This window comes from Vitis riparia, chromosome 16 (assembly GCF_004353265.1).
Source record: "Vitis riparia cultivar Riparia Gloire de Montpellier isolate 1030 chromosome 16, EGFV_Vit.rip_1.0, whole genome shotgun sequence".
In the NCBI taxonomy this organism is placed as follows: Eukaryota; Viridiplantae; Streptophyta; class Magnoliopsida; order Vitales; family Vitaceae; genus Vitis; species Vitis riparia.
Genome location: NC_048446.1, coordinates 20,273,464 through 20,294,819, shown reverse-complemented (window position 1 = coordinate 20,294,819; position 21,356 = coordinate 20,273,464). Strand labels below are relative to the sequence as shown.

The 21,356-nt window shown below is 29.7% G+C and overlaps 2 protein-coding genes across 3 annotated transcripts; one reads left to right on the top strand and one right to left on the bottom strand.

The window, feature by feature from the left end:
* The first annotated feature begins 1,549 nt into the window (after positions 1–1,549).
* On the top strand, positions 1,550–8,511 carry LOC117934211 (pentatricopeptide repeat-containing protein At1g28690, mitochondrial-like). 2 transcript variants are annotated; one of them, XM_034855860.1, is made up of 4 exons: positions 1,550–4,194; positions 4,228–4,719; positions 5,977–6,170; positions 8,226–8,511. In XM_034855860.1, the coding sequence occupies exon 1, from the start codon at positions 1,607–1,609 to the stop codon at positions 3,794–3,796; it is 2,190 nt and encodes a 729-aa protein (XP_034711751.1). In that variant the 5' UTR covers positions 1,550–1,606; the 3' UTR covers positions 3,797–4,194; positions 4,228–4,719; positions 5,977–6,170; positions 8,226–8,511. The 2 variants fall into 2 exon arrangements, with proteins under 2 accessions (XP_034711751.1, XP_034711750.1); XM_034855859.1 differs by having other exon boundaries at positions 1,550–4,719.
* On the bottom strand, positions 5,051–7,147 carry LOC117934216 (bidirectional sugar transporter SWEET3). The gene is made up of 7 exons (XM_034855871.1): positions 6,920–7,147; positions 6,776–6,812; positions 6,444–6,666; positions 6,034–6,195; positions 5,643–5,762; positions 5,336–5,524; positions 5,051–5,185 (listed from the first exon to the last, which is right to left on the bottom strand). The coding sequence occupies exons 1-6, from the start codon at positions 6,954–6,956 to the stop codon at positions 5,354–5,356; spliced, it is 750 nt and encodes a 249-aa protein (XP_034711762.1). The 5' UTR covers positions 6,957–7,147; the 3' UTR covers positions 5,051–5,185; positions 5,336–5,353.
* Positions 8,512–21,356: the final 12,845 nt, after the last annotated feature.

The following is a 21,356-nucleotide window of genomic DNA, read 5'->3' as shown; positions in this document are numbered from 1 at the left end:
TTGATCAAGACCCAGAAACAGAGCCAAATGGATGGAGTATGAAGCATAAAAGAAAACGAGTGGAAGTGATTCTCAGAGGTTTCATTTCATGAGTCATCCATGAACCCTCTGATTAGGTGAGAAAATCCATTTTAAACACAACATTGAGGCACATTCATAATAGAAGCAGAGTATACCAAAATCAACAATGGCAATCGTGAAAGCAAGATTTCATCCCACCAAACTAAACAACATTCAAAATATCAACAACAACTATGGAGGAGCAATAAGAATCAAAAACTAACAATAAACCTTTTGCTTTCATACCTGAGAGTGCCGATGTTCTGTTCAGCTTCAAACGTTCCTCAAACACTACTCCAAAATACCTCTGTAAAACGGTCTCCCCAGCACCTCTTCTCCACTCTCTAATCTCTCCCTCTATCCTCTTCCCCCAGGCAAAAATCCCTCATGCTCACCCCCTACCAATAGCAAAAAAAAAATCCCCCTCATACGCTCTTCCTCCCTTTGGCCTCTAGCCTCCGTCTCAACGAATACCCTCCTTTTCAAAATATCTCCAACGGCCAGGCAAGGGACCAAGCAGCTGGCCACCCCGCTCCTCTAACCTTCTGCAGCTTTTTGCAAATTCTTTGGACACATGTCGACCTTTAGTTGGCCATCAAAAACACCACTCTGGTGCCCCAACAACCAACCAGAGATTGACACGTGGCCACCCTAGATGGCCACACCTGTAAAAAATGGCTACATAAGAGTAAGCCCAGAATGGGGGTCTACAACATGTTATAAAAAAACTTTAAAATAAATATTTTTTTATTTATCACTAAGAATGTGTTTGATAATGATTTTAAAAAGTGTTTAATATCTTTCTAATACTTAAAAACTTTCATTTTTTAAATATTAAAAAGACTATAAATGTTTTTTAGAATTACTCTTTGAATCACCATGAGAAAACAAACTATGACATCATTTATGAACATATTAAATTAAGATATAAAATAATGATACACCTATAAGATGCAAAGTAATAAAATTCTACCGCACATTATTAATTGATAAGTTTTTTTTTCTATTTTTTTAAATATTGTTTTAAAAAAAATATTATTAAAAAGATTATTTTAAAAATAAATAAAAATGAAGTACTTGTAATAGTATTGAATGTTATTTTATTTTACTATATAGATATTGAATTGTCAAAAAATAAGTCCATTTTTTATATGAAACTCGTAACTATTTTAAAAAAATGTGAATTTACTTTGAAAATTAACTCACTTTCTTAATTAAATATTTTTATATTGAATTTATTTTTTGGAAATTCAAGATGAATTTTAATTTTACACAATCTTCTGAAAATTTTAGAATTATGAATTATTTTTTATATAAAGTTTTTATTTTTTATTTTTTATTTTAAATGGCCTCATCCTCCCGAACATCAATATAGAATTGAGGAGGATCATCAAAACGGTGTCGTTTTGTAAGAGGGTGAAAATATTGGATAAGGCGTGTCATCGGGAAAACTGTACTTCCGCGCAGAGCTATTACAGAAAAAAAAAAGGGTGAGAAAGTAGGCGCCAAGTTCAACTGCCAAATCGGAAAGCTCAGAAGCATTTCAATGATGTTGATCAAAGCTTCCGTTTCCAAAGCTTGGAAACACCAAAGGCTAAAGGAGTTCAAATTATACACAGCACATCAATCCAATCTCAGTGAAATTATATCCACAAACATTGCTATAAGCAATTATGCAAAACAATCAAAACTGGATGTTGCCCGCCAACTGTTCGACCAGATGCCTCAGCGAACTGTCGTGTCGTGGAACACTATGATATCTAGCTACTCAAAGCATGGACGATTCAGTGAAGCTCTATTTCTAGTTTACTCCATGCACCGCAGCCATATGAAGCTCAGTGAATCCACGTTCTCGTCGGTTTTGAGTGTTTGTGCTCGTTTGAGGTGTTTGCGCGACGGGAAGTTGATCCATTGTCTTGTTCTAAAATCTGGGTCGGAGAGTTTTGAGCTTGTGGGGAGTGCTTTGCTGTATTTTTATGCAAGTTGCTTTGAAATTGGGGAGGCACGGCGGGTTTTTGATGTGTTGGTTCGGAGGAATGAGGTGTTGTGGAGTTTGATGCTTGTGGGGTATGTGACTTGTAATGTGATGGATGATGCTTTGAGTGTGTTTGTGAAGATGCCGAGGAGAGATGTTGTTGCCTGGACGACTTTGATTTCTGGGTTTTCTAAGAATGGGGATGGTTGTGGGAAGGCCTTGGAGATGTTTAGGTTGATGATGAGGAGTGGTGAAACGACTCCAAATGAGTTTACTTTTGATTGTGTGGTGAGGGCTTGTGGTAGACTCGGGATTTTGAGTGTAGGGAGGACTGTTCATGGGCTTTTGATGAAATGTGGGTTGGAATATGATCCCTCAATTGGAGGGGCTCTTGTTGAGTTCTATTGTGAATGCGAAGCTATTGATGATGCCTTGAGAGTGTGTAAAGGTGTTGTTAACCCGTGTTTAAATGCTTTGAATTCCTTAATTGAAGGGCTTATATCGATGGGCAGAATTGAGGATGCTGAGCTGGTTTTTAACGGAATGACAGAGATGAATCCAGTTTCATATAACTTAATGATTAAAGGGTATGCAGTTGGTGGTCAAATGGATGATTCTAAGAGATTGTTTGAGAAAATGCCTTGCAGAACTATATTTTCTTCAAATACTATGATTTCGGTGTACTCTAGGAATGGAGAAATTGATAAAGCTTTGGAGCTTTTTGAAGAAACTAAGAATGAAAAAGATCCTGTGACATGGAATTCAATGATATCGGGTTATATTCATAGTGGTCAACCTGAAGAGGCTTTGAAACTATATATAACAATGCACAGATTATCAATACAACAAACTCGATCTACATTCTCTGCTCTGTTCCATGCATGTTCATGTCTTGGATCCCTTCAGCAAGGACAATTACTGCATGCCCATCTGATTAAAACACCATTTGAATCAAATGTTTATGTTGGAACATCCCTCATAGATATGTACTCCAAATGTGGGAGCATCATGGAGGCTCAAACATCTTTTGTGAGCATCTTTTCACCCAACGTGGCAGCTTGGACGGCTCTGATCAATGGTCATGCATATCATGGGCTCGGGTCTGAGGCAATTTCACTCTTTGATCATATGATAGAGCAAGGATTAGCCCCAAATGGAGCTACTTTTGTTGGAGTTCTGTCTGCTTGTAGTCGTGCAGGTCTGGTCAATGAAGGAATGAAATTTTTCCACTCAATGGAGAGATGTTATAGTGTAACCCCAACATTAGAACACTATGCATGTGTGGTTGATCTTCTGGGCCGATCAGGCCATATACGAGAAGCAGAGGAGTTTATCAAGAAGATGCCACTTGAAGCAGATGGGGTTGTCTGGGGAGCATTGCTTAGTGCTTGTTGGTTCTGGATGGACCTGGAAGTGGGTGAGAGAGTGGCTGAGAAGATGTTTAGTTTTGATCCCAAGCCAATCTCTTCTTATGTTATTTTGTCCAACATATATGCAGGGCTAGGGAGGTGGAGGGAGAAGATGATGGTAAGGAAGATATTGAGGGGTTTCAAAGTGAAGAAGGATCCTGGATGTAGTTGGATTGAGCTTAACAATAAAATTCATGTGTTCTCTATAGAAGATAGATCCCATCCATATTGTAATATGATTTATGCAACTTTGGTGCACCTAACAGCAAATATAAACTCAGTTGTTCATTTTGATCATGTTTCTATACCAATAACACAGGCTGTTAATTTCAGCACACCATCCTTTAATTAGCACATTTTCAGATTTCTAGTCTTCTGCTGGTGGCTGATCTATCTGATTTAAAATAATCTCTTAAGATTCATCTTCTTCCTTCATACTTCTGTGATTTCATTGCCTTATTGTGCTGTTATTGCACATTTTTATGTTTGTAATGTCTCAACTGCACTTCATGGATGGTGTTTTGATTTTATACTTTTATTCACTCAAAGTTTTGTTTGTTTTTGTTTTTATTTTTGATCATTGAGCTCATTTCTTTCCTCAATCTTCTCCTTTTCTTGGAATACCCGAGTTTATTAGCAAGTTCACATCTTGTATCATTGAATTTGTAGTTTGTAGACAGTGCCCCATCAGATGTAGTTTGTAGACATTCCTGGTTTTCCATATGAAATAACTAGAATAGCCCTGAAAAGGTGCCTATCAAAAAAAAAAATAGCCCTGAAAAGGCACTGAGAATTTTTTTACTTCCACATGGCCTGTCAACTACTTGGTGAAATCTATGACTCCGAATGGTTTATCACACTTTATGGTCAGTGGGATGACCATAAAGGAGGTATAAGTGATACTCCACTGTTCATGATTACAATAGGCATTCTTCTTCAAGGCATCTTTTAGTTGTTTCAGTGATTTGTAAATGGGTTGGTTTCATGGCAGGTCCTCGAATCTGACGGCTTACAATTGTGAAACAAAATATTCCTCAGCCTTGACTTGTGGTTTTGTCAAATTGAAAGATTGTTGTGCTGTCAAATCAAGTAATGATGGCTGACAAGGATTTGCTATTGCTGAATGGGTTCTCAGCACATATTCTTTATGCACAGCTAAAGTGGATTCACAAATCTTTCTTCTCGTGTCTGCTGGCAACAGTGACGTTGATTAGTGAGATGCTGCTTTTGCCTTTTGGGCACCTAAAACTCTGATCATTGTTTAGCATTTAAGAGGTAATAACGGTTCCACTCTACCTTTTTTTCAACTAGTGGCTACTGATTTTTCCTTTTTGTAAGAATTCTCATAAGTTCGATTGGCTTTTTATTTGTGCTGAATTTCGAATAAGCCCTTCTTATTTTCTGAAGCATCTGAATCGATGCATGCATAGCTTCTGTTTTAGAATTCTTGAATCGATGGCTCTACCCTTTTTTCAAACTCTCTTTAAGGATGGCTCCAGTTTACAGGATTGAGAAGAAAAGTTGAATCACTTGCTTTTTTGGGATGCCCAAATGCACCCTTAATGTGTAATGAAGTTCTGAGTGGGCACATTAGTTGAATCTGATGTTTGATTTGGTTAGAAATCCCTTATTGGTTTCTCTTTTCTTTATTTATTGTAGGAAGCGTGTTACAGAATAAATGCACTTTCTCAACTTCAATTGGTTGCTCTTACTATTTATTACCCCATGAGATGAATTTCCCCTGTGAAAAAACAAAGAACTCAAGATTAAAGCAACTAACTACAAGTGTAGTAATCTATCAAAAAACCTGCATATGTGTAGTATATTTTGCATATGCATAACTAATAAATGCATTCATGATTGAATGAATAGTAGAGCACAAAATACAGACCTTCAGGTAAATAATTCTTCAAATCTTGCCATTACTGTCATTGTTTATCACAGGCTGCAACTGTTTGGATTTCTCATCATTTCCTTCCAAATCCCATTTGTTTGGTTCTTCCATTATTCCCCTTTTCCTGTACTTGCAGTAGAGCACAAGCTGGAGGATGCCAAGGGGGCTACCCACCAGATTAGGAGACTGCCAGGAGTTCAATGATAAAGTTAGATAACCCAAGCTTATGCAGAGTATTACGAAGAGGATTTTTTTCGGGCTTATGCTATGTAACAGAGTTAGTAGGTTTAATCATTATACAAACCGCTAGAAGGAGATCATGACCCAGTAGTCCATAAGCCATCCAAAGAAAACTAGTGAGGAATGAGAAAAAAGATAAGTAGAATGGCATGAATTCAACACTCTTTGTGAGTATCACCTGCCTCTGCAATTATAGATCAAAGTAGCTAATTAGCATACAGCAGTTGCAGCAGCAGCAATGACAATAACATCCTTTTATATAAATATAGCTGTAAAAAATTAAATGTCTTCGTAGAATACATAAGCATAGAGTGAGATGCATCCATATTTGAAATATTGTGCATAGATGTATGACAAACTTCTCCATGGAGCTGACTAATGCTATTCCCTAATGCCAGATTGGGTTATTTAGAAGAACAGAGTTATGAAATTAAGTATGAGAAAAGTTGGCTCACCACTACCACCAGGGGAGAACCATACATTGCTACAGAGGCAACTAGTCCAACGCTGCCAACAAACATCTTGCGGTGATGGTGATCATGGAGCACAAAAGATGAGATAATAGCGGTGATGCAGAACACTGTGACAACAGGTACTACTGTCCCAACTACCTTGATCTGCACCTTGACATATAAATATTAGTATCCTATTCATACCACATATTTTTCCTTGTTTCTTCAACTAGCATTTGTGCATAAACTGACATCCAAACACATGCTGTATGCACCGATATCCTGAGCACATGTTAGTTCTTCATGCCCACATATTCAAACAAAAACTCGAATAAAAACTCTCTTTCATGTATTCTAATGATCTGCACACATCAATATATAATAAAATGTGAAATCAAGTGAAGATAGCTTGCCTTTCCCCTAGGTGAAGTGAACCAAAAGTATATAAGAATGAAGGAGAATTCGAGAAGAATTCCTAAGCCATTGATGGTGACCACTGGGAAATTTTCCCACCTGTAGCTTACAACAGGTAGGCCATACCAAGTATATAGGAGACAGTTCAACAGTGCAATGATGTAAGGAATGCATGAGAACTCCTCAGTGCTTTTCTTCCTCATAACCCTTGCAAAAGTTAATCTGAAGAATGTATAAATACACAGTCAAAAAGTTCAAATTCATCAAGTATGTTGTCTCCAAAATAAAATAAAACAAAACAAATCAGGAGTGCAGTAGAATAAGGTCTTACATGGGTGCAGTGTAAAGTAACAGAGAAGCTGCATTCCCTGCAGGGAAAACCATGCATGTGTTATATGTTAGGTGATGTTTTCGTTGAGTCTGGTCAAGAATAATAATGGTGAGTTTGGAAATAAACATATATAGTAGAAAGTACCCATTACTCCAATTGCCAAATGCAACCTATCACCCATGTTTTTGGCACTGAAAGATATGGACACAAGAAGAATGGTCCCAAGAAGAAGAGCTTGTAAAGAACCAATGAAGAATGCTGCCTGGACTGTTACTCTCTTAAGGGATATAAATAGTGGGGAGCCGGATAGGAAAAGAATAATAGAAAATTGAAAGAAGGATGAAGTGCTGTCTACGTCTTGATTAACTTGTGGAGGGAAATAAATTGGCTCTAGGATGGAGCCTTTGTTTGAATTTGTTTAATCCACCAAAGTGTTAGGTTTTAATAACAAGACAGAAGGAGATGAAAGGGGAACAACACAAAGAATTATTGGATATTGGTTCTTTTGTCAGTGGAAGATGTCACAAGACTTCCACTACCTGATAGACACAAATCCCTTAGGTGTTGTTTGGATTTTCTCAAAACATGTGTTTCATTTTTCTTTCTCTCTTTTTTTTTTTAATGATTGCTATGTTCAAGTTATTGAAAACATGCATGGTCTCCACCATGATTGTGTACTTGTAACTTTCAAACTATGCTTTCTCCCAATTTTATTGTTTTCCTCTTTACATCAAGAGAAAAGGCACCTTGTTTTTTGAGAGGAAAAAAAAAAATGAGCAACATTCTATGGATGCAGCTCATGACAAGGAAAATTTGTTCAAAACTAAGCATGTCTCATTGATATATTATAAATTGGTCTGCAAGAACAACATTTTTCCAAAAATTATGTGCTCCCATACACACTGAAAAATATTAAGCTTTTTTTCCCTTCCACTCATTACATGGGTCTGTAGAATATTCCACTTATGGAATCAAAATTGATCAGACAAAAACAGTTTCAGTGGTCTGCTTTTAACAGAAAACAAAGAAAATCTATTCCATTTGGGGTTGGGTGGCTATTGATTTTGGCTTCTATTTGAAGGAAATAAGTCACATGAAAAATTCCTGTTTCAGGAAAGTTCTTTCTGGTCAAATATTTCAAGTATAAAGGTGGAATTTTGTAGAAGAGGTATTCTCTTTTTTCTTCTTCTTCTTCTTTCTTTCTTTCTTTCTTTTTGGTTTATGGAAAAAGTGTCAAGCCCATTTGCTATGATGGTCATCTCAGCATTTTTTTTTCTTTAGCCTGTCTCCCATTTGTGCACTCTCATCCTTCAACTAATCTTCAAAATTCTATATCCTCAACCAACCTTATGGTTTCTGATGCTTTATTCATTGTTCTGGTACTTGAACGTTGTCCAAATTATAAAAATCTACTTTCTAACAGTACTTATACCGATATCTCTGGTTGCAGCTGATGAAGCTTTACGACCACTAAATTCCCTTAATCAGATGCATCAAACCACGGCCATCAGCTTACAGACTCATGGAAGGAATCCCATCGTTTTGCACAGGTTGTTTCCTCGCTCGGCCACTTGCTGATGGGAAATGTTCTTTGGATTGCAGGTATGTCTAATGGGGGATGAACTCAAGCAACCATGTGGGAGGTTGATGGGAAATCTTTTATGTATTGTCAACATTGATGCTGGGTTTTGAACCAAATGATAGATGAGAAATGGGAATATATTCCTCTGCTAAAATTACATTGCATATATCAATGTTTGTCACATAGTCCTCTTGATATTGATGTTTGAACTTTGCATTTCTCAAAAGAAGAAACTGGAGAGGGTTGATGGATTAGCATAGAATTCAATGTGGTTTTGTATAGGCATAAGAGAAGTTCCAGAATAAAATGATCTAGTCAGTCACTGATAAAACCAGATATGTCTCAAACCTTACCTCATATTATTTTTATTTCAGTGTCAAATTCTTGCTTTGATGTTCTACTTTTCCTCCTCTTTTTATTTTTATTTTTTTGTATTTTTGTTTTACTTTTTAATGGGAATTGCAGTGCTTTGGATGGACTTCTTGGGGCCAAAGCAGTAAAGCCCTGTTTAGATTGGGTTTTGAAAAGAGAAAATCTCTATTTTTAAAGTCTAATAATAGGCTAATAGCTCAAGCCCCTCAAGTACCCAGTTGGATAATTTTGTTAAAAGGAGTGGATGTGTTTGAAATTCTAAGATAATATTCATTATCGTGTTTGGATTATAATTAGAAATAGGAATAGGGATCTAAATTTCATTTTCATGAAATCAAATTCACTCTTGTAAGGATTTTGATTCCTTGATTCATTTCTCACATGTGATATTGTGATTTTAAGTTATTTTCTGTTCTTTTTAGATCTTATCTCTTGTGTACCAAACAAGGTTATAAGTTATTTCATATTCAATAAAAGTTTTATAATATCAATATTATCTATTAGAAGTTCGATTTCAATATCTATTTCTGACTAATATAAAACAAAAAAATTATTCTAAACGAGGCCGTAAATTAAATGAATCCAAATTGAAAAAAATAAATATATATATATAATGAAAATGATTTAAAATTTTATATATTCTAAATTTTTTATTTATAAACATAAATAAATTTGAAAATTATGGGAGAAAATTTTGTGATGTATAAATTTGTACTTTTTTTTTTCCACTTCATTTGGCTGCTAATATTTTTAAAATTCTTAGGAGAATTTGTTCCTTCCAAAATGAATAAAGTTAATTATGCCATTTTTATCTAGTGGAAAGATATATAGATTTATATGTACATTGCCTCTTCTTTCTAAGGTCTACATTTTTTTTCCACTGCACCCAACCAATCACAATCTGCCACATCATTGCATGAAGGGCATTATTGTCATTTGACAAACAAAAAAATATAACACAATCCTTGGAAAATTTCTCCTTAATTATCCTGATAAATTTTGTATATTTTTAAATTATTTAATTTTTATGTAAAAAAGTTAAGAGCTTATTTGGTAACAGTTTTCGATAATATTTTTCTATTTTCTAGAAAAAAATAAGAAAACACATTGAGCAATTAGAAACTGCTTTCTGATTTTTGTTCTTAAAAACAAAAAACAAGATGTTTTAAGAAAAAAAAATTTAGTTGTTTTTTTTATTATTTTCACTTGTTTTCTAGGAATTGTTCTAGAAAATGTAAGCATGTAAAATGATTAAAAATAAAACATGAGATATAAAAATTATTTTTAAAAATATAAAAAACAAGTTAAAAATATTTTATATTCTCAAACAGACTTCTATTTTACAAAATATAAAAGAACAGTTTTTAAAAACTATTTTCGAAAACAATTATCAAACAATATCTAAATAAGAGAAAATAAAGTGAAGTAATATATAAAAATAATTTATTAATTTTTTTTATTTTTTATTTTTTAACTTTTTTCTTCTAATTTTTTTTTGTATATTTTCTTTTCCTCTCATTTTCTTTTAAACTTTCAAAAAAACCAAATATAACCTTAGTAAAATTTTGCATTAATGCTTATTTTTTAAGTAAAAAATAAATAAATAAAATTGTTATTTGATTAAAACTACAACATAATGTCAAATTTAAAAAATAACCTTCAATTTTTAGAAAAACTTTATTAAGAAAGATATTCGTTATTAATTTATTTATACCCACTTCCAAATAAAGAAAGAAACCGAAAACAAAAAAAAAAAATTAAAAAAAATTAAAAAAAAAAAAAAAAAAAAAAAGGAGGCAAAGTGAAATGGCAAGAGGAAGGAGGAGGAGAGAGAGGATTGACAAATTTAAAAATGTTTGAAAAGACATTTCGCGAGATAAGAATGAAAACGGAGCAAAGGATAGTACAAAGCAAAAAAGTTCCGTTACAAAAGGACTGGTAGGTGTAAAGAAAAAAAAAGTAGGAATAAGACTTATCATAATATCCAAATTATTGTTTTGTATTTTATTTATATTTTATTCATTTGTCTTTTTAATCACACACTTTTAAGCAATGTTTGGTATAAAGAAAGTAACAAAAAAATATTAATAAAATAAATAAAAAGTCATGAAAGGACAGATTTTTTTTTTTTTTTTTAATAATGATTTGGCAATTCATCGACATTCACTCTCCTTTTGTTTTAATTAAGAATTCCATTATTTTCAAGACTTTAAGGTAAAAGTCTTTAACTCTCTTACACTTAGATTGCAATATTCTAATGTACCTTCGCACTTCCTTCAAATCTACGTACACTTGAAATTTCTTAAGATAAAATATATAAACAAGAATTCAATGCTTCCGATCTTAGAAAGAATTTGACTCACGTACCAGAAAAACTATGGTGGATTTTATGGTGCATTAAATGAATAAAAGAAGTTGGAATTCAATGCACTTAAGGGAAGAACTTCAAAAGCGAGAGGGAGGTGTTTATCAATTCAATGCAAATGCTTTTTTTATCGATAAATGCAATAAGGTTCTTTAATTTATAGAAAACAACCTTGGAAACTAGAAACAACAAATAGTAGTATCTGTCGGTCAAGTTTCAATTCAATCAATTGACTAATCATTGGTATATTTAATGTTTTGTAGATGACTATTGGTGTTTTAGAAGTTCGATTGACCATTGACTAAGCGAGTCAAAACTCCAATTGATAACACATAAGTTATTTGAAGAAAGATAAAATTTATGCACCCTTAACTAATCTTCATCTGAGCGAGTCTAATATGTTCAATTGTTTCTCCAATTGACTAAACCCACTTAGGTCACCTTTAATTGATTACACCTAAAAGTGCATAAAAGCTTTTGGGTTTTTGTTCCAACCTTTTGTGTAACCTTTTAAAAAGCCTTTGTAAGTTAGTTTAGAAAAAAAAAAAAAATTAAACTTAGGGTTTTGGATTAAAACAAATATTCATCCAATTTCATGATAAAACTTCATTTTTAAGCTTAAATAAGGATGAAGAAAATAGCTTTGAAGCGAATGAAAAAGATTTTAGACTGAAGTGCACCATGGAATACCATCTTACAAATTTCCTAGACACTTTAAGTCTTTAAGGGATTCACATTTTTCATGTCATTTGATTTTCCGTCAACATTGTTTGAGCTTTCTTTAAAAATTTTCATTGAAATTTGAAAACTTTACTTAATTTAAAATATTAATGAACTTAATCTTGTTTTATAACCATTAAAACTTTGTTAGAAGAACCCTTCGAGTAAACATTTTATGTCTTAGAATAGTTTCTTTATAAATGATATAACAACTCTATATATTAAGAGAACCCATGCTCAAATTCTAACTGGTTTTGACAAACTAACAACTTATTGTTTCTCGAAAGCCATTAAGAGTTGAATAGATGATTAGTTTCTATATTTTTTCTTACATTTTCCTTCAAAATTTTTCTAGAACCAAACATACTCTTAATCAAATTGTTCAAATATCTCTTTGAAAAGAGCTAACATGATACAATTAAACATGTGTAAGACCTTTTAAAGATTGATTTCACTCGCTTCTCCTTAGGTTCTGGCTAAATATACTTACTCCCCACTAATTTATATATATATATATATATAAGTGAAAAAGAAGATGAGTGAAATAACAAACAAAAAAAATTAAAAGAGTTAATAGATGAAATTTCAAAACCGTTGGGAATTGTTCCAATTTCCTAATTAGTAAAGATTCTTTTTTGTAAAAAATATTGTATATTTTCTAAGTTAATATATTATTGTAATATTAGATTTTCTTATAAAATAAGGAAAGTTATTAGAAATATCTTTATAAATATTCTAGATCATAAGGGTAAAAAATTATGAGATGAAGATGAGTATATAAAAACCATACAAGGTAAATAAAGTTGTGAGGAAGAACGAGTGGTAGGTATAAATATAAGGAGTGGAAAAATATGAGATGTTTTGAAAACCCAATAGTTATATATGGTTCCATCCTCTGTAATATTTTATATTATATAGTGAAATGATTCTCTTTCATCCCTAGACGTAGGCATGGTTGACCGAAGTACGTTAAAACCTCGTGTATCGTTTGCATGATTGTTTCATCTTTATGTTCTTAAATTAACCTTATTTGCATAAAAGCTTTCGTTGTCACAACAAAAACAATAAAAACTAAATGTATATAACTAAAACTTTAGGAAATGTGAATGTTTTGGAGTTGGGTTTGGGTGCTCAAGTGAGTTGACACGATCGACCCAATAAATGATAGAAATAAGGGTAGTAGTTTCTAAGAGTTTTAAAACTACCCAAAGACTGCCACTATTAAATAAATAAATAAGTTTATTTACTCTCTACTATCTCTCCTTAGAAAACATCGGAAAGAGAGAAATACATTTTTTTTTTTCTCTTTGAATACAAAAGAAATGCATATTTTTCTTTTTTTACAAAAAAAAAAAATCATTTCTCAAAGTTTTTCCTATTTTTCTCCATGAAAACGAAGATTAAAACTCTTGTACTATGAGAAAATAATGATTATTGTCTTTGTAGTTTCATTCATGACATGAAACGAGAAACTTGATCAATGGAATAATCAATCGAGATTCTTGATGTAACCTAGAATAAAATTACCCCAAAGTTTTAATACAAGTAATGTTTCGCTATCAATCGAATATATGTGTACATGTAGTGTGGAACTCACCCAGTGGTTCATGGGATTCTACCACTAGGTCCATAAAACCCATTTCATATTTTTAACAACACACCAACTTCAAGCTAAAAGTTAGAGAATTATTTTCTTTCGGCTGTCCGCTAAGTGGAAGCGTGACTACAACCTTATCCACAGGGTACGCACCTTCGAAGAAAATCCCATTAAAAAAATTAATAAATAAATAAAAAGACGGAAAGTGTGAAGCATGGTTCTACTACAAGCAAATTGCCTTACAATATCTGCAATTTGGAAGGTGTCCAAAAGAAAAAATATGGGTCACATCTCATTCCAGACTGTCATGCTTGTCGTTTGGCCCAAAAAGCAAGGTACATTTTGAACACAATTGCTTTGAATAATACATATTTTGATGTGAAGTGGCATAATATTTGGAAATATTATATTAAAAAAGAAAATTATTTACTTTGTAGATGTGTCATGTATCATTAATTTCATATAAATTTTATTTCTTACATGGGGAGGAGAGTTATCGGTAGTTTCAGGCATGGGGCTCATAGGAGCTTGAATCCCATTAAACAAAACAAAAAAACAAAAAAAGATTTTGATATTTTTAAAACTATCTTATCTTATGCCGAGTGGAATCCATGTCAAACTTAATTTAAATGCTAGTAGTGATTTTAGAAAATAATTTTAGTATTTTTAATATTTAAAAATTTTTATCATTTAAATATTAAAAATATTAAAAATATTTCTTAAAATTACTATCAAACACACTCTTAAAACAAAAAAGACGAATTTAACTTTTTTAGGTTAAACTTATTTTTTAAAATACTAATTTAAAATGTGTTTGATAGTATTTTTACTCAAATTATTTTTAGTAGAGTTCTCTCTGGAAGTATTTTTTTAAAGAATCATCTATTAAGTGTATTTTTTTTTTTAAAAATACTATAAGTTATTTTTCAGTTTTTAAAAATGTTTCCTAAAATTTATCAAACACAAGTGAAACCATTTGACATGATTTTATATGAAATGTTTTAAAAAATTTTAACACTTAATTTTTTTTATTTATCATTCAAGTGTTAAATAGATTAAAAATACGTTTGAGAGTGATTATAAGAAGTGTTTATATCATTTTTAATACTTAAATTTTTTTATTTTTCAAGTATTAGAAATATTAGAAACAGTTCCTAAAATCACTACCAAACGCACTCTAAAAATGTTTTCAAGAATCACTATAAAACATACTTTTTAGACTCTATTTGATAATAATTCTATAAAATGCTTTTAATTTAAAAAGTGTTTTTGAAAAATCATTAAAAATATTTAATAAAATTTATGAAACACTTTCCAAAATTTGAAAAATTTACTTATAATATTGAAAGATCACTTATAATATTTTTTGAAAAACACTTTATACTCAATTCTTCTAAGAATATTTTTTAAGAAAACACTTTCACTAAAAATACAACAAGTAAAAACACTTTTTAAGTTAAAAACGCTTTTAAAATTATTGTTAAACATGTTATTGAACTCAGTTTTTAAAATATAAAATTATTATTTTTATTTTTAATAATATAGTCAACTTTAGCATATTTGAATTATTGTGACATAGAACTTGTCTTTTCAAAAAGATAATTTTACAAAATAGTTTTTATCATACAATTCTTAATATTCTTCAAGCTATTATATATATATATATATATATATATATATATATATATATATATTAGGTATATACCTCCTCTCATCACCATGACCCTCTCATTGAATTTGGTTACTATTATATTTTGGGATGTAAGGACATTATTAATTAATATTTGAATATGAACCAAAAATATATATTTTTAGTAATATTTTTTATGAAATTGTTATCTGTGAAGAAGAAAAATTGAAATAAACATTTATAAATAGTTTCTAAAATCTTATCAATGGTTAAATTTTTTTAAGAAAAACGTTTTTAATACTTTCAAAATCACTTACCTTTCTAATATTTTCGAAATCACTTTCTAAATAAAATATAGAGTGCGTTTGACAATAATTATAAGAAGTGATTTTGAGTTTTATAATACTTGAAGGATGAAAATTTTCAAATATTATAAAGCCCAAAAATACTTCCTAAAATCACTATCAAATATATTTTAAGGGTGCGTTTGTGAGTGATTTTAGAAATCGTTTTTAGTATTTCTTAAAAAATTTCAAGTATTAGAAATATTAAAAATGTTTATCAAAATTACTATTAAACGAGCTCTAAGAGTCTATTTGACAGTGATTTTAAAAAACACTTTTAATATTTTTAATACTTAAAAAAAAATTTATTATTCAAATGTTAAAAAATATTAAAAATGTTTTCTAGAATCATTATTGAACGCACTCTAAAATAATTATACTTTAAATTATTGCACTTCAAAATCCACTTAATTTTTTGTTTCAAATATAATAAAGAAAAATATATTTTCATTAATTAAAAATGTAAAAAATCTTATAATTTTTTTATTTTTAATAAAAATATTTGTAATTTTGATGCAACAAACAATACAAGTAAAAAAATTAATAAATTTATATTAAATATAAGCCTAAATAATACTTAATTATTAAATAAGTAATATATCATGGAATGTATTTAATTCATTTAATAATCAAGTTCTTTTATTTAACAATGAGGTCCAATTAGATCTTGTATATATCTATATGATTAATGTCTCAATTAACCATGTTTTATAATGAATTAACATATTTATTTAAAACATAATTTAAAATGAGTTAAATGGTTTTAAAAAATAATTAGGTTAATGACAAAATTATTAAATGAGTCAGTTCCAATCAAACTTGTGTTATATAAATTGATAAAAAAAATTATCAATTTATTAATCAAGTTATGTAAGTTGACACGAATTTATTGACACGAATTTAAAGAAAACTCATTTATATTCAATCCAAACTCACGAAATACATATTCGATTGGTATCATATCATACCAACAAATGATATCAAACTTTATTTTATTGAACACCTTGATAACTTACACGAATGGTAGAGTGAATAGTAAAAATAAAGAGTTATGATAAATTCACCTATCATTTTAAAGAGTATTGTTTGAATCCATCATGCCTATTTAATAATTAGGTTGAGTTAGATGTTATATATATTTATATGATTAATATCTTAATTAAATATTTTTATAACTAAATTAACTTATTTATTTAAAATCGAGTTTAAAATAAGTTAAATATGAATTAAATAATTTTAAAATATAATTAGATTAATGACATAATTATTAAATGAGTCGGATCAAATTTATGTTATATGAATTGATTCAAAAATTATTTATTTATTAAATGAGTTATATCGAGACAAGTTTAATTAAAACTCATTTATCCTTCGTCGAGACCCACGAAAAACATGTTCGATTGATATCATGTCACGTGTACAAATGGTTGGAAACTTCCCCCTCTTTTATTAAACGCCCTTGATAACTTAACGAATGGTAGAGAATAAATAGTACAAAGAAGAGCCATGATAAATTCACCTACGGGTTTGAAGAGTATTGCTGAGGTCAGATGCGTGGCACTTGCACTGGGGATAGTAATAATGTGTAGTAAGACTTTTGATCTTATTTTGGACTCGCGCACGGCATCTCTGGCAGAATTTATGGAACTGTCCTTTTCTCTGGGTGAGTTTCACAATAAATATTAATATTTTCCTTTATAAAAAATATAAATAATAAGGGATTTCCGATTTTGTGTATATTTATTGTATTTTAACTATTAAAAAAAGTTTATTTGGGAATTATTTTGAACAGTGAATTAAAATGTTTTTAATTTATTTTTTAAATATTTAAATATATTTTAAAAATAAATTTTATTTGTGATGTTTTATTTTTAATTATTATTCATATTATATAATTATTTTTTAAAATAATCCTTAAAAATAAATAAAAATGAATTAAAATATTTAAAGTATGTTTTTAAAAATATCATCTTTTTCTATTTTTATTTAAAAAAAATAAAAAACTGTTTTTAAAAATAATTATAAAACAAGATTTTAATTTAATTATCCGAAAATATTTTGTAATAATAATAATAATAATTTAGATAAAAGTGGAATTTGAAATTGGAGAAGAAAAGAAATCATATTTATGTCTTCATAATTATTAGACTCATCTTTCTTTTTTTCTTTTTTCTTTTTTGTTTTGCTTGATTTTTTTTTAATATTGAATAAAATAACATTTTTTTGTTTTTTTTTTTTGGTGCTTTAGTATTAAAAAAAAATTAAATTGAAGGGAAAGAAAAGAAAAAATAAATAAAAAAGGACGATTTTTCAAATATTTTTATCCAATTATAATCTTCTTTTTTTTTCTAAAAAGAATTAAAAATCAATTTTTTTTCACCCCTCCTTACTTTCTTGCTCAATATCTTTACAATTCAAATAATTTTCATAATTTATTTTATTCTTTTAATAATTTCGAATTAAGTTAGTTGTATTTTTGTTAGTTTAAATTAAAAGAATCTTAAAAGATACTTTTTGAAATTATTTTTGTTAACCTATTTTTATTTTTTTATTTTAAAATTTTGATAAAAAAAATTTTAAAATAAAGATATTATCAACCAAATTTTTTTTTTTCAAAATGAGATTTATTAATATTCACAATTCCCCCACATTTTTTTGTCCTTTCCAAATATTGAAAATGATAAAATGATTTAAAAAATGAGTGAAAAGCTTGCTTTTATATCCCATCGCATAATTAGCGAGGATCTCGTTGTAGAGTCCAATCGATACGTATCAAAAGGGTACGACCGATCACATTATGCCACGTGTATATCTTAATATTGTTTTATACCACGCATGTCCCATTATAATTTGTCCGGGGGCTACTCAACTTCGTCGCGTTTTACTCTTTTGCCCCTCACATTCAAAATTCAACATCTTACCCATCTTTGTCGTGCTTTACGCTTTTGCCCCTCACATTCAAAATTCAACATTTTACTCCTCAAATTTGTTAAAATCCAACCCTCTACCTTTTTAAACTTATTAAAACGTCAATTAATAATTTTTAAAGCAAAGAAATAAGGCTAAAATACTAAGAAAAATAGCTGAAATATATATATAAAAAATTTATTATTCAAGTTCGAAGTCATCATACTTCATAACTATATGTAAAAAATTACAAATGGTCATCTGAATATTTCTCTAAAATAAAAAATTAAAATTAATAATTAACATATTTTTAAAAAATTTTAGAAATTTCATTTCAAGACTATTAATTTAAAGATAACTTTTCTTAATTTCATATTAGGTAAAATATTGGTATTTAATAAGTTTAAAGGGAACACGTGAGAAGTCAAGGGGTAAAGTATATTTAACCTTTTACCTTATTTTCATTCATTTTATGTAACTTATATTTATTTATAGAATTAATTGGTTGAAAATGATGAAATAATCTTCATATTTGAAAATTTCACCTTTATCGTATTTTTGTTTAAAGAGTAATTCATTTATGACACAAATGCCCTTGATTATTTCAAATATTTATATGTAGTTTTTTAAAAGATAATGTTATTTTTACAAGAAAAAAATAAGAGTATTTTTGTTAAAACGCAGCCTAAAAAAAGGATGGAAGGTTAAATTTTTAAAATTGAGTTTTCATCGACAATTTTAATCAAATAATCCTTTTATATCTTTATTTAATAATCTAAATTTTCTCATACATATTTTATTTTCAAGATAAGAAATTGGGTATATATATATATATTTAATTTTCATAAAATATTAGACATGTTTGTTAGTCCTCATTCTCTCTCTCTCTCTCTCTCTCTCTCTCTCTCTCTCTCTTTTCTTTTTTCAACTTTAAAAAAAATAAAATATTTTTACATTTTCTATTTTAAAAATAAAAAATAAAAATAGAGGTATATCCTAAACCAAAATGTTGTGTTCTATGGGAAACCTAGTCTGGGAATAAATCTGAAACTGAAAGCAATGGCAGCATGCAGCATTCTATTTCTCATTTGATGCTGACATTACACTTTGCATATGCCCCAAAAACACCCACTAAATTTCCTTGTGTTATACAATGTTACAAAGCTGCGTCAGTCTTGAAGTTGATGGCACATTAATAAACTCTTGTTTTGTTTTATTTATTTATTTTTAATTTTTTTTCCTTCAATATTTTGTTAACTTTAGAGTAATTTACAAAAAACCATCATATATTTTGTACGAATTTCAATTTAGCCTATAAACATAAAGAAAGAATAAAAAAATACTTTTTTGTAATTTAACATTTTTTTTAAAAAAAATTCCTATATATATAAAAGAGTATAAATAAATGTTGGGATAAGAATATTTTAGTCAAAGAAGATAGCTTAAGATAAGATAAGGAGACTATTAACTTTTTTTAATTCGCTTGTTTTGTCTCTTAGTTTTGGACACAAGTCACACAACACCGCAAAAAACAAATTAGGATTGATATTGTAACACTCTCGTCTGAAGTCTGAACAGACCATCTGGCCTCTGAATGTAACAGAACGGCAGATACCTATTTATTAATAGGAGAAAATCCTCTTATTCTTCCAAACCATTCTTGTGATCACGTGTGCACTACTGTTATTCTGTACTCTGAATTCTGAAATCTGAATAATGAGACAAATTTTAAAATTATGAAAATTTTGAATATTAATTTTAACAGCTGTGGTAAAAATAATGTTTGTGTTTTTTTTTGGGAATAGTACTAAGTACTTTTTTATGTCAAATTATTAAGATGGAGATAAAAATCATAAACTTGAAGGCCCTAACCCATGGCCTGTTTGGCTACTAGGAAACCCAATGGAAAGTTTGCAGGAATTTTATATTTGGGAGGCTTCCCATGATTTTATGATTTGATTGTTCACAGAGTGAAAGGTAGAGAGAAAATAGTTGTTTCTACTTGCCATTCAAACCTGTCCACTTTCCAAAGTGGTCATTATTTGCATGAAATAGTATAAAACATAAAAGTAAGGTCACACTTGCTTAAATTATTTAAGTGGATTTGAGGTAGTTTTTTTTTTTTTTTTTTTACTTTTTTGATATTTTGATAAATTTTAATTAAATAAATATACTTTTTGACTTTTTTTATCTTAATTTTTCTAAGATAAACATAAATCACATTTATAAATTTTGGAATGCAGAAATAAAATAAAGTCGGAGTAGAAAATTCATTCAATTTCCCATTCATTGAAATTAGGGTTTTGTTTATAAGATTCAATGATCAATATTGCTTATGGAGGTGTACTCTGTAGAGATAATAACTTTAAAATTTTTGTTCTTCCAAAAATTCGAGAAAAGAGAAAGAAAATAAACACAAAGATAGGATGAAGGAAACTTGAACTATAACTCTATTTGTAAGCTCTCTTGTAAAGAAGTGAATAAGAGAGGTAGCCTATAGACTCAAGCGAGCAGCTCAATGAAAACTCACCCTGTATTCCATGTGAGTTAGTTGACTTCAATTAAACCAAACCAACCCAGATAAGAACATGCCCACGAGGCACCACAAAATGTTGTAGATGAACCTATGAAAGAGGAAGTTGAGTATATTATAATTGACTACACCATGGGCTAGCCCATACACACATTGCACAAGTGGAACTTAGTCAAGTGGAAGGGCCAACCTTAGAGCGAGGCAAGGGAGTAACTTAAATAGATAGAAAGATTTATTAAATGTGATTGTTGCAATCAGTTTATTAACGATCAGTCAATCAAAAAGGGAATCACTAATTTGTGTTTATTCATCAAAATTTGTTAATTGATTTTAATCCATGTGTAATTGAGCTCACTAAGAAAATGTTAACCACCTAATAGACTTATAGGAGTACGCTCCAACAATTTTCATGAAAACTAGAAGGGTACCAAGATTTAGATTATTTTTTTCCACTTGGTATTCTAATTTATCTCGGATTTCATCTTATTTTTGTCATCATTCCCATGTACCCCAAGCTACCATAAAAAAACA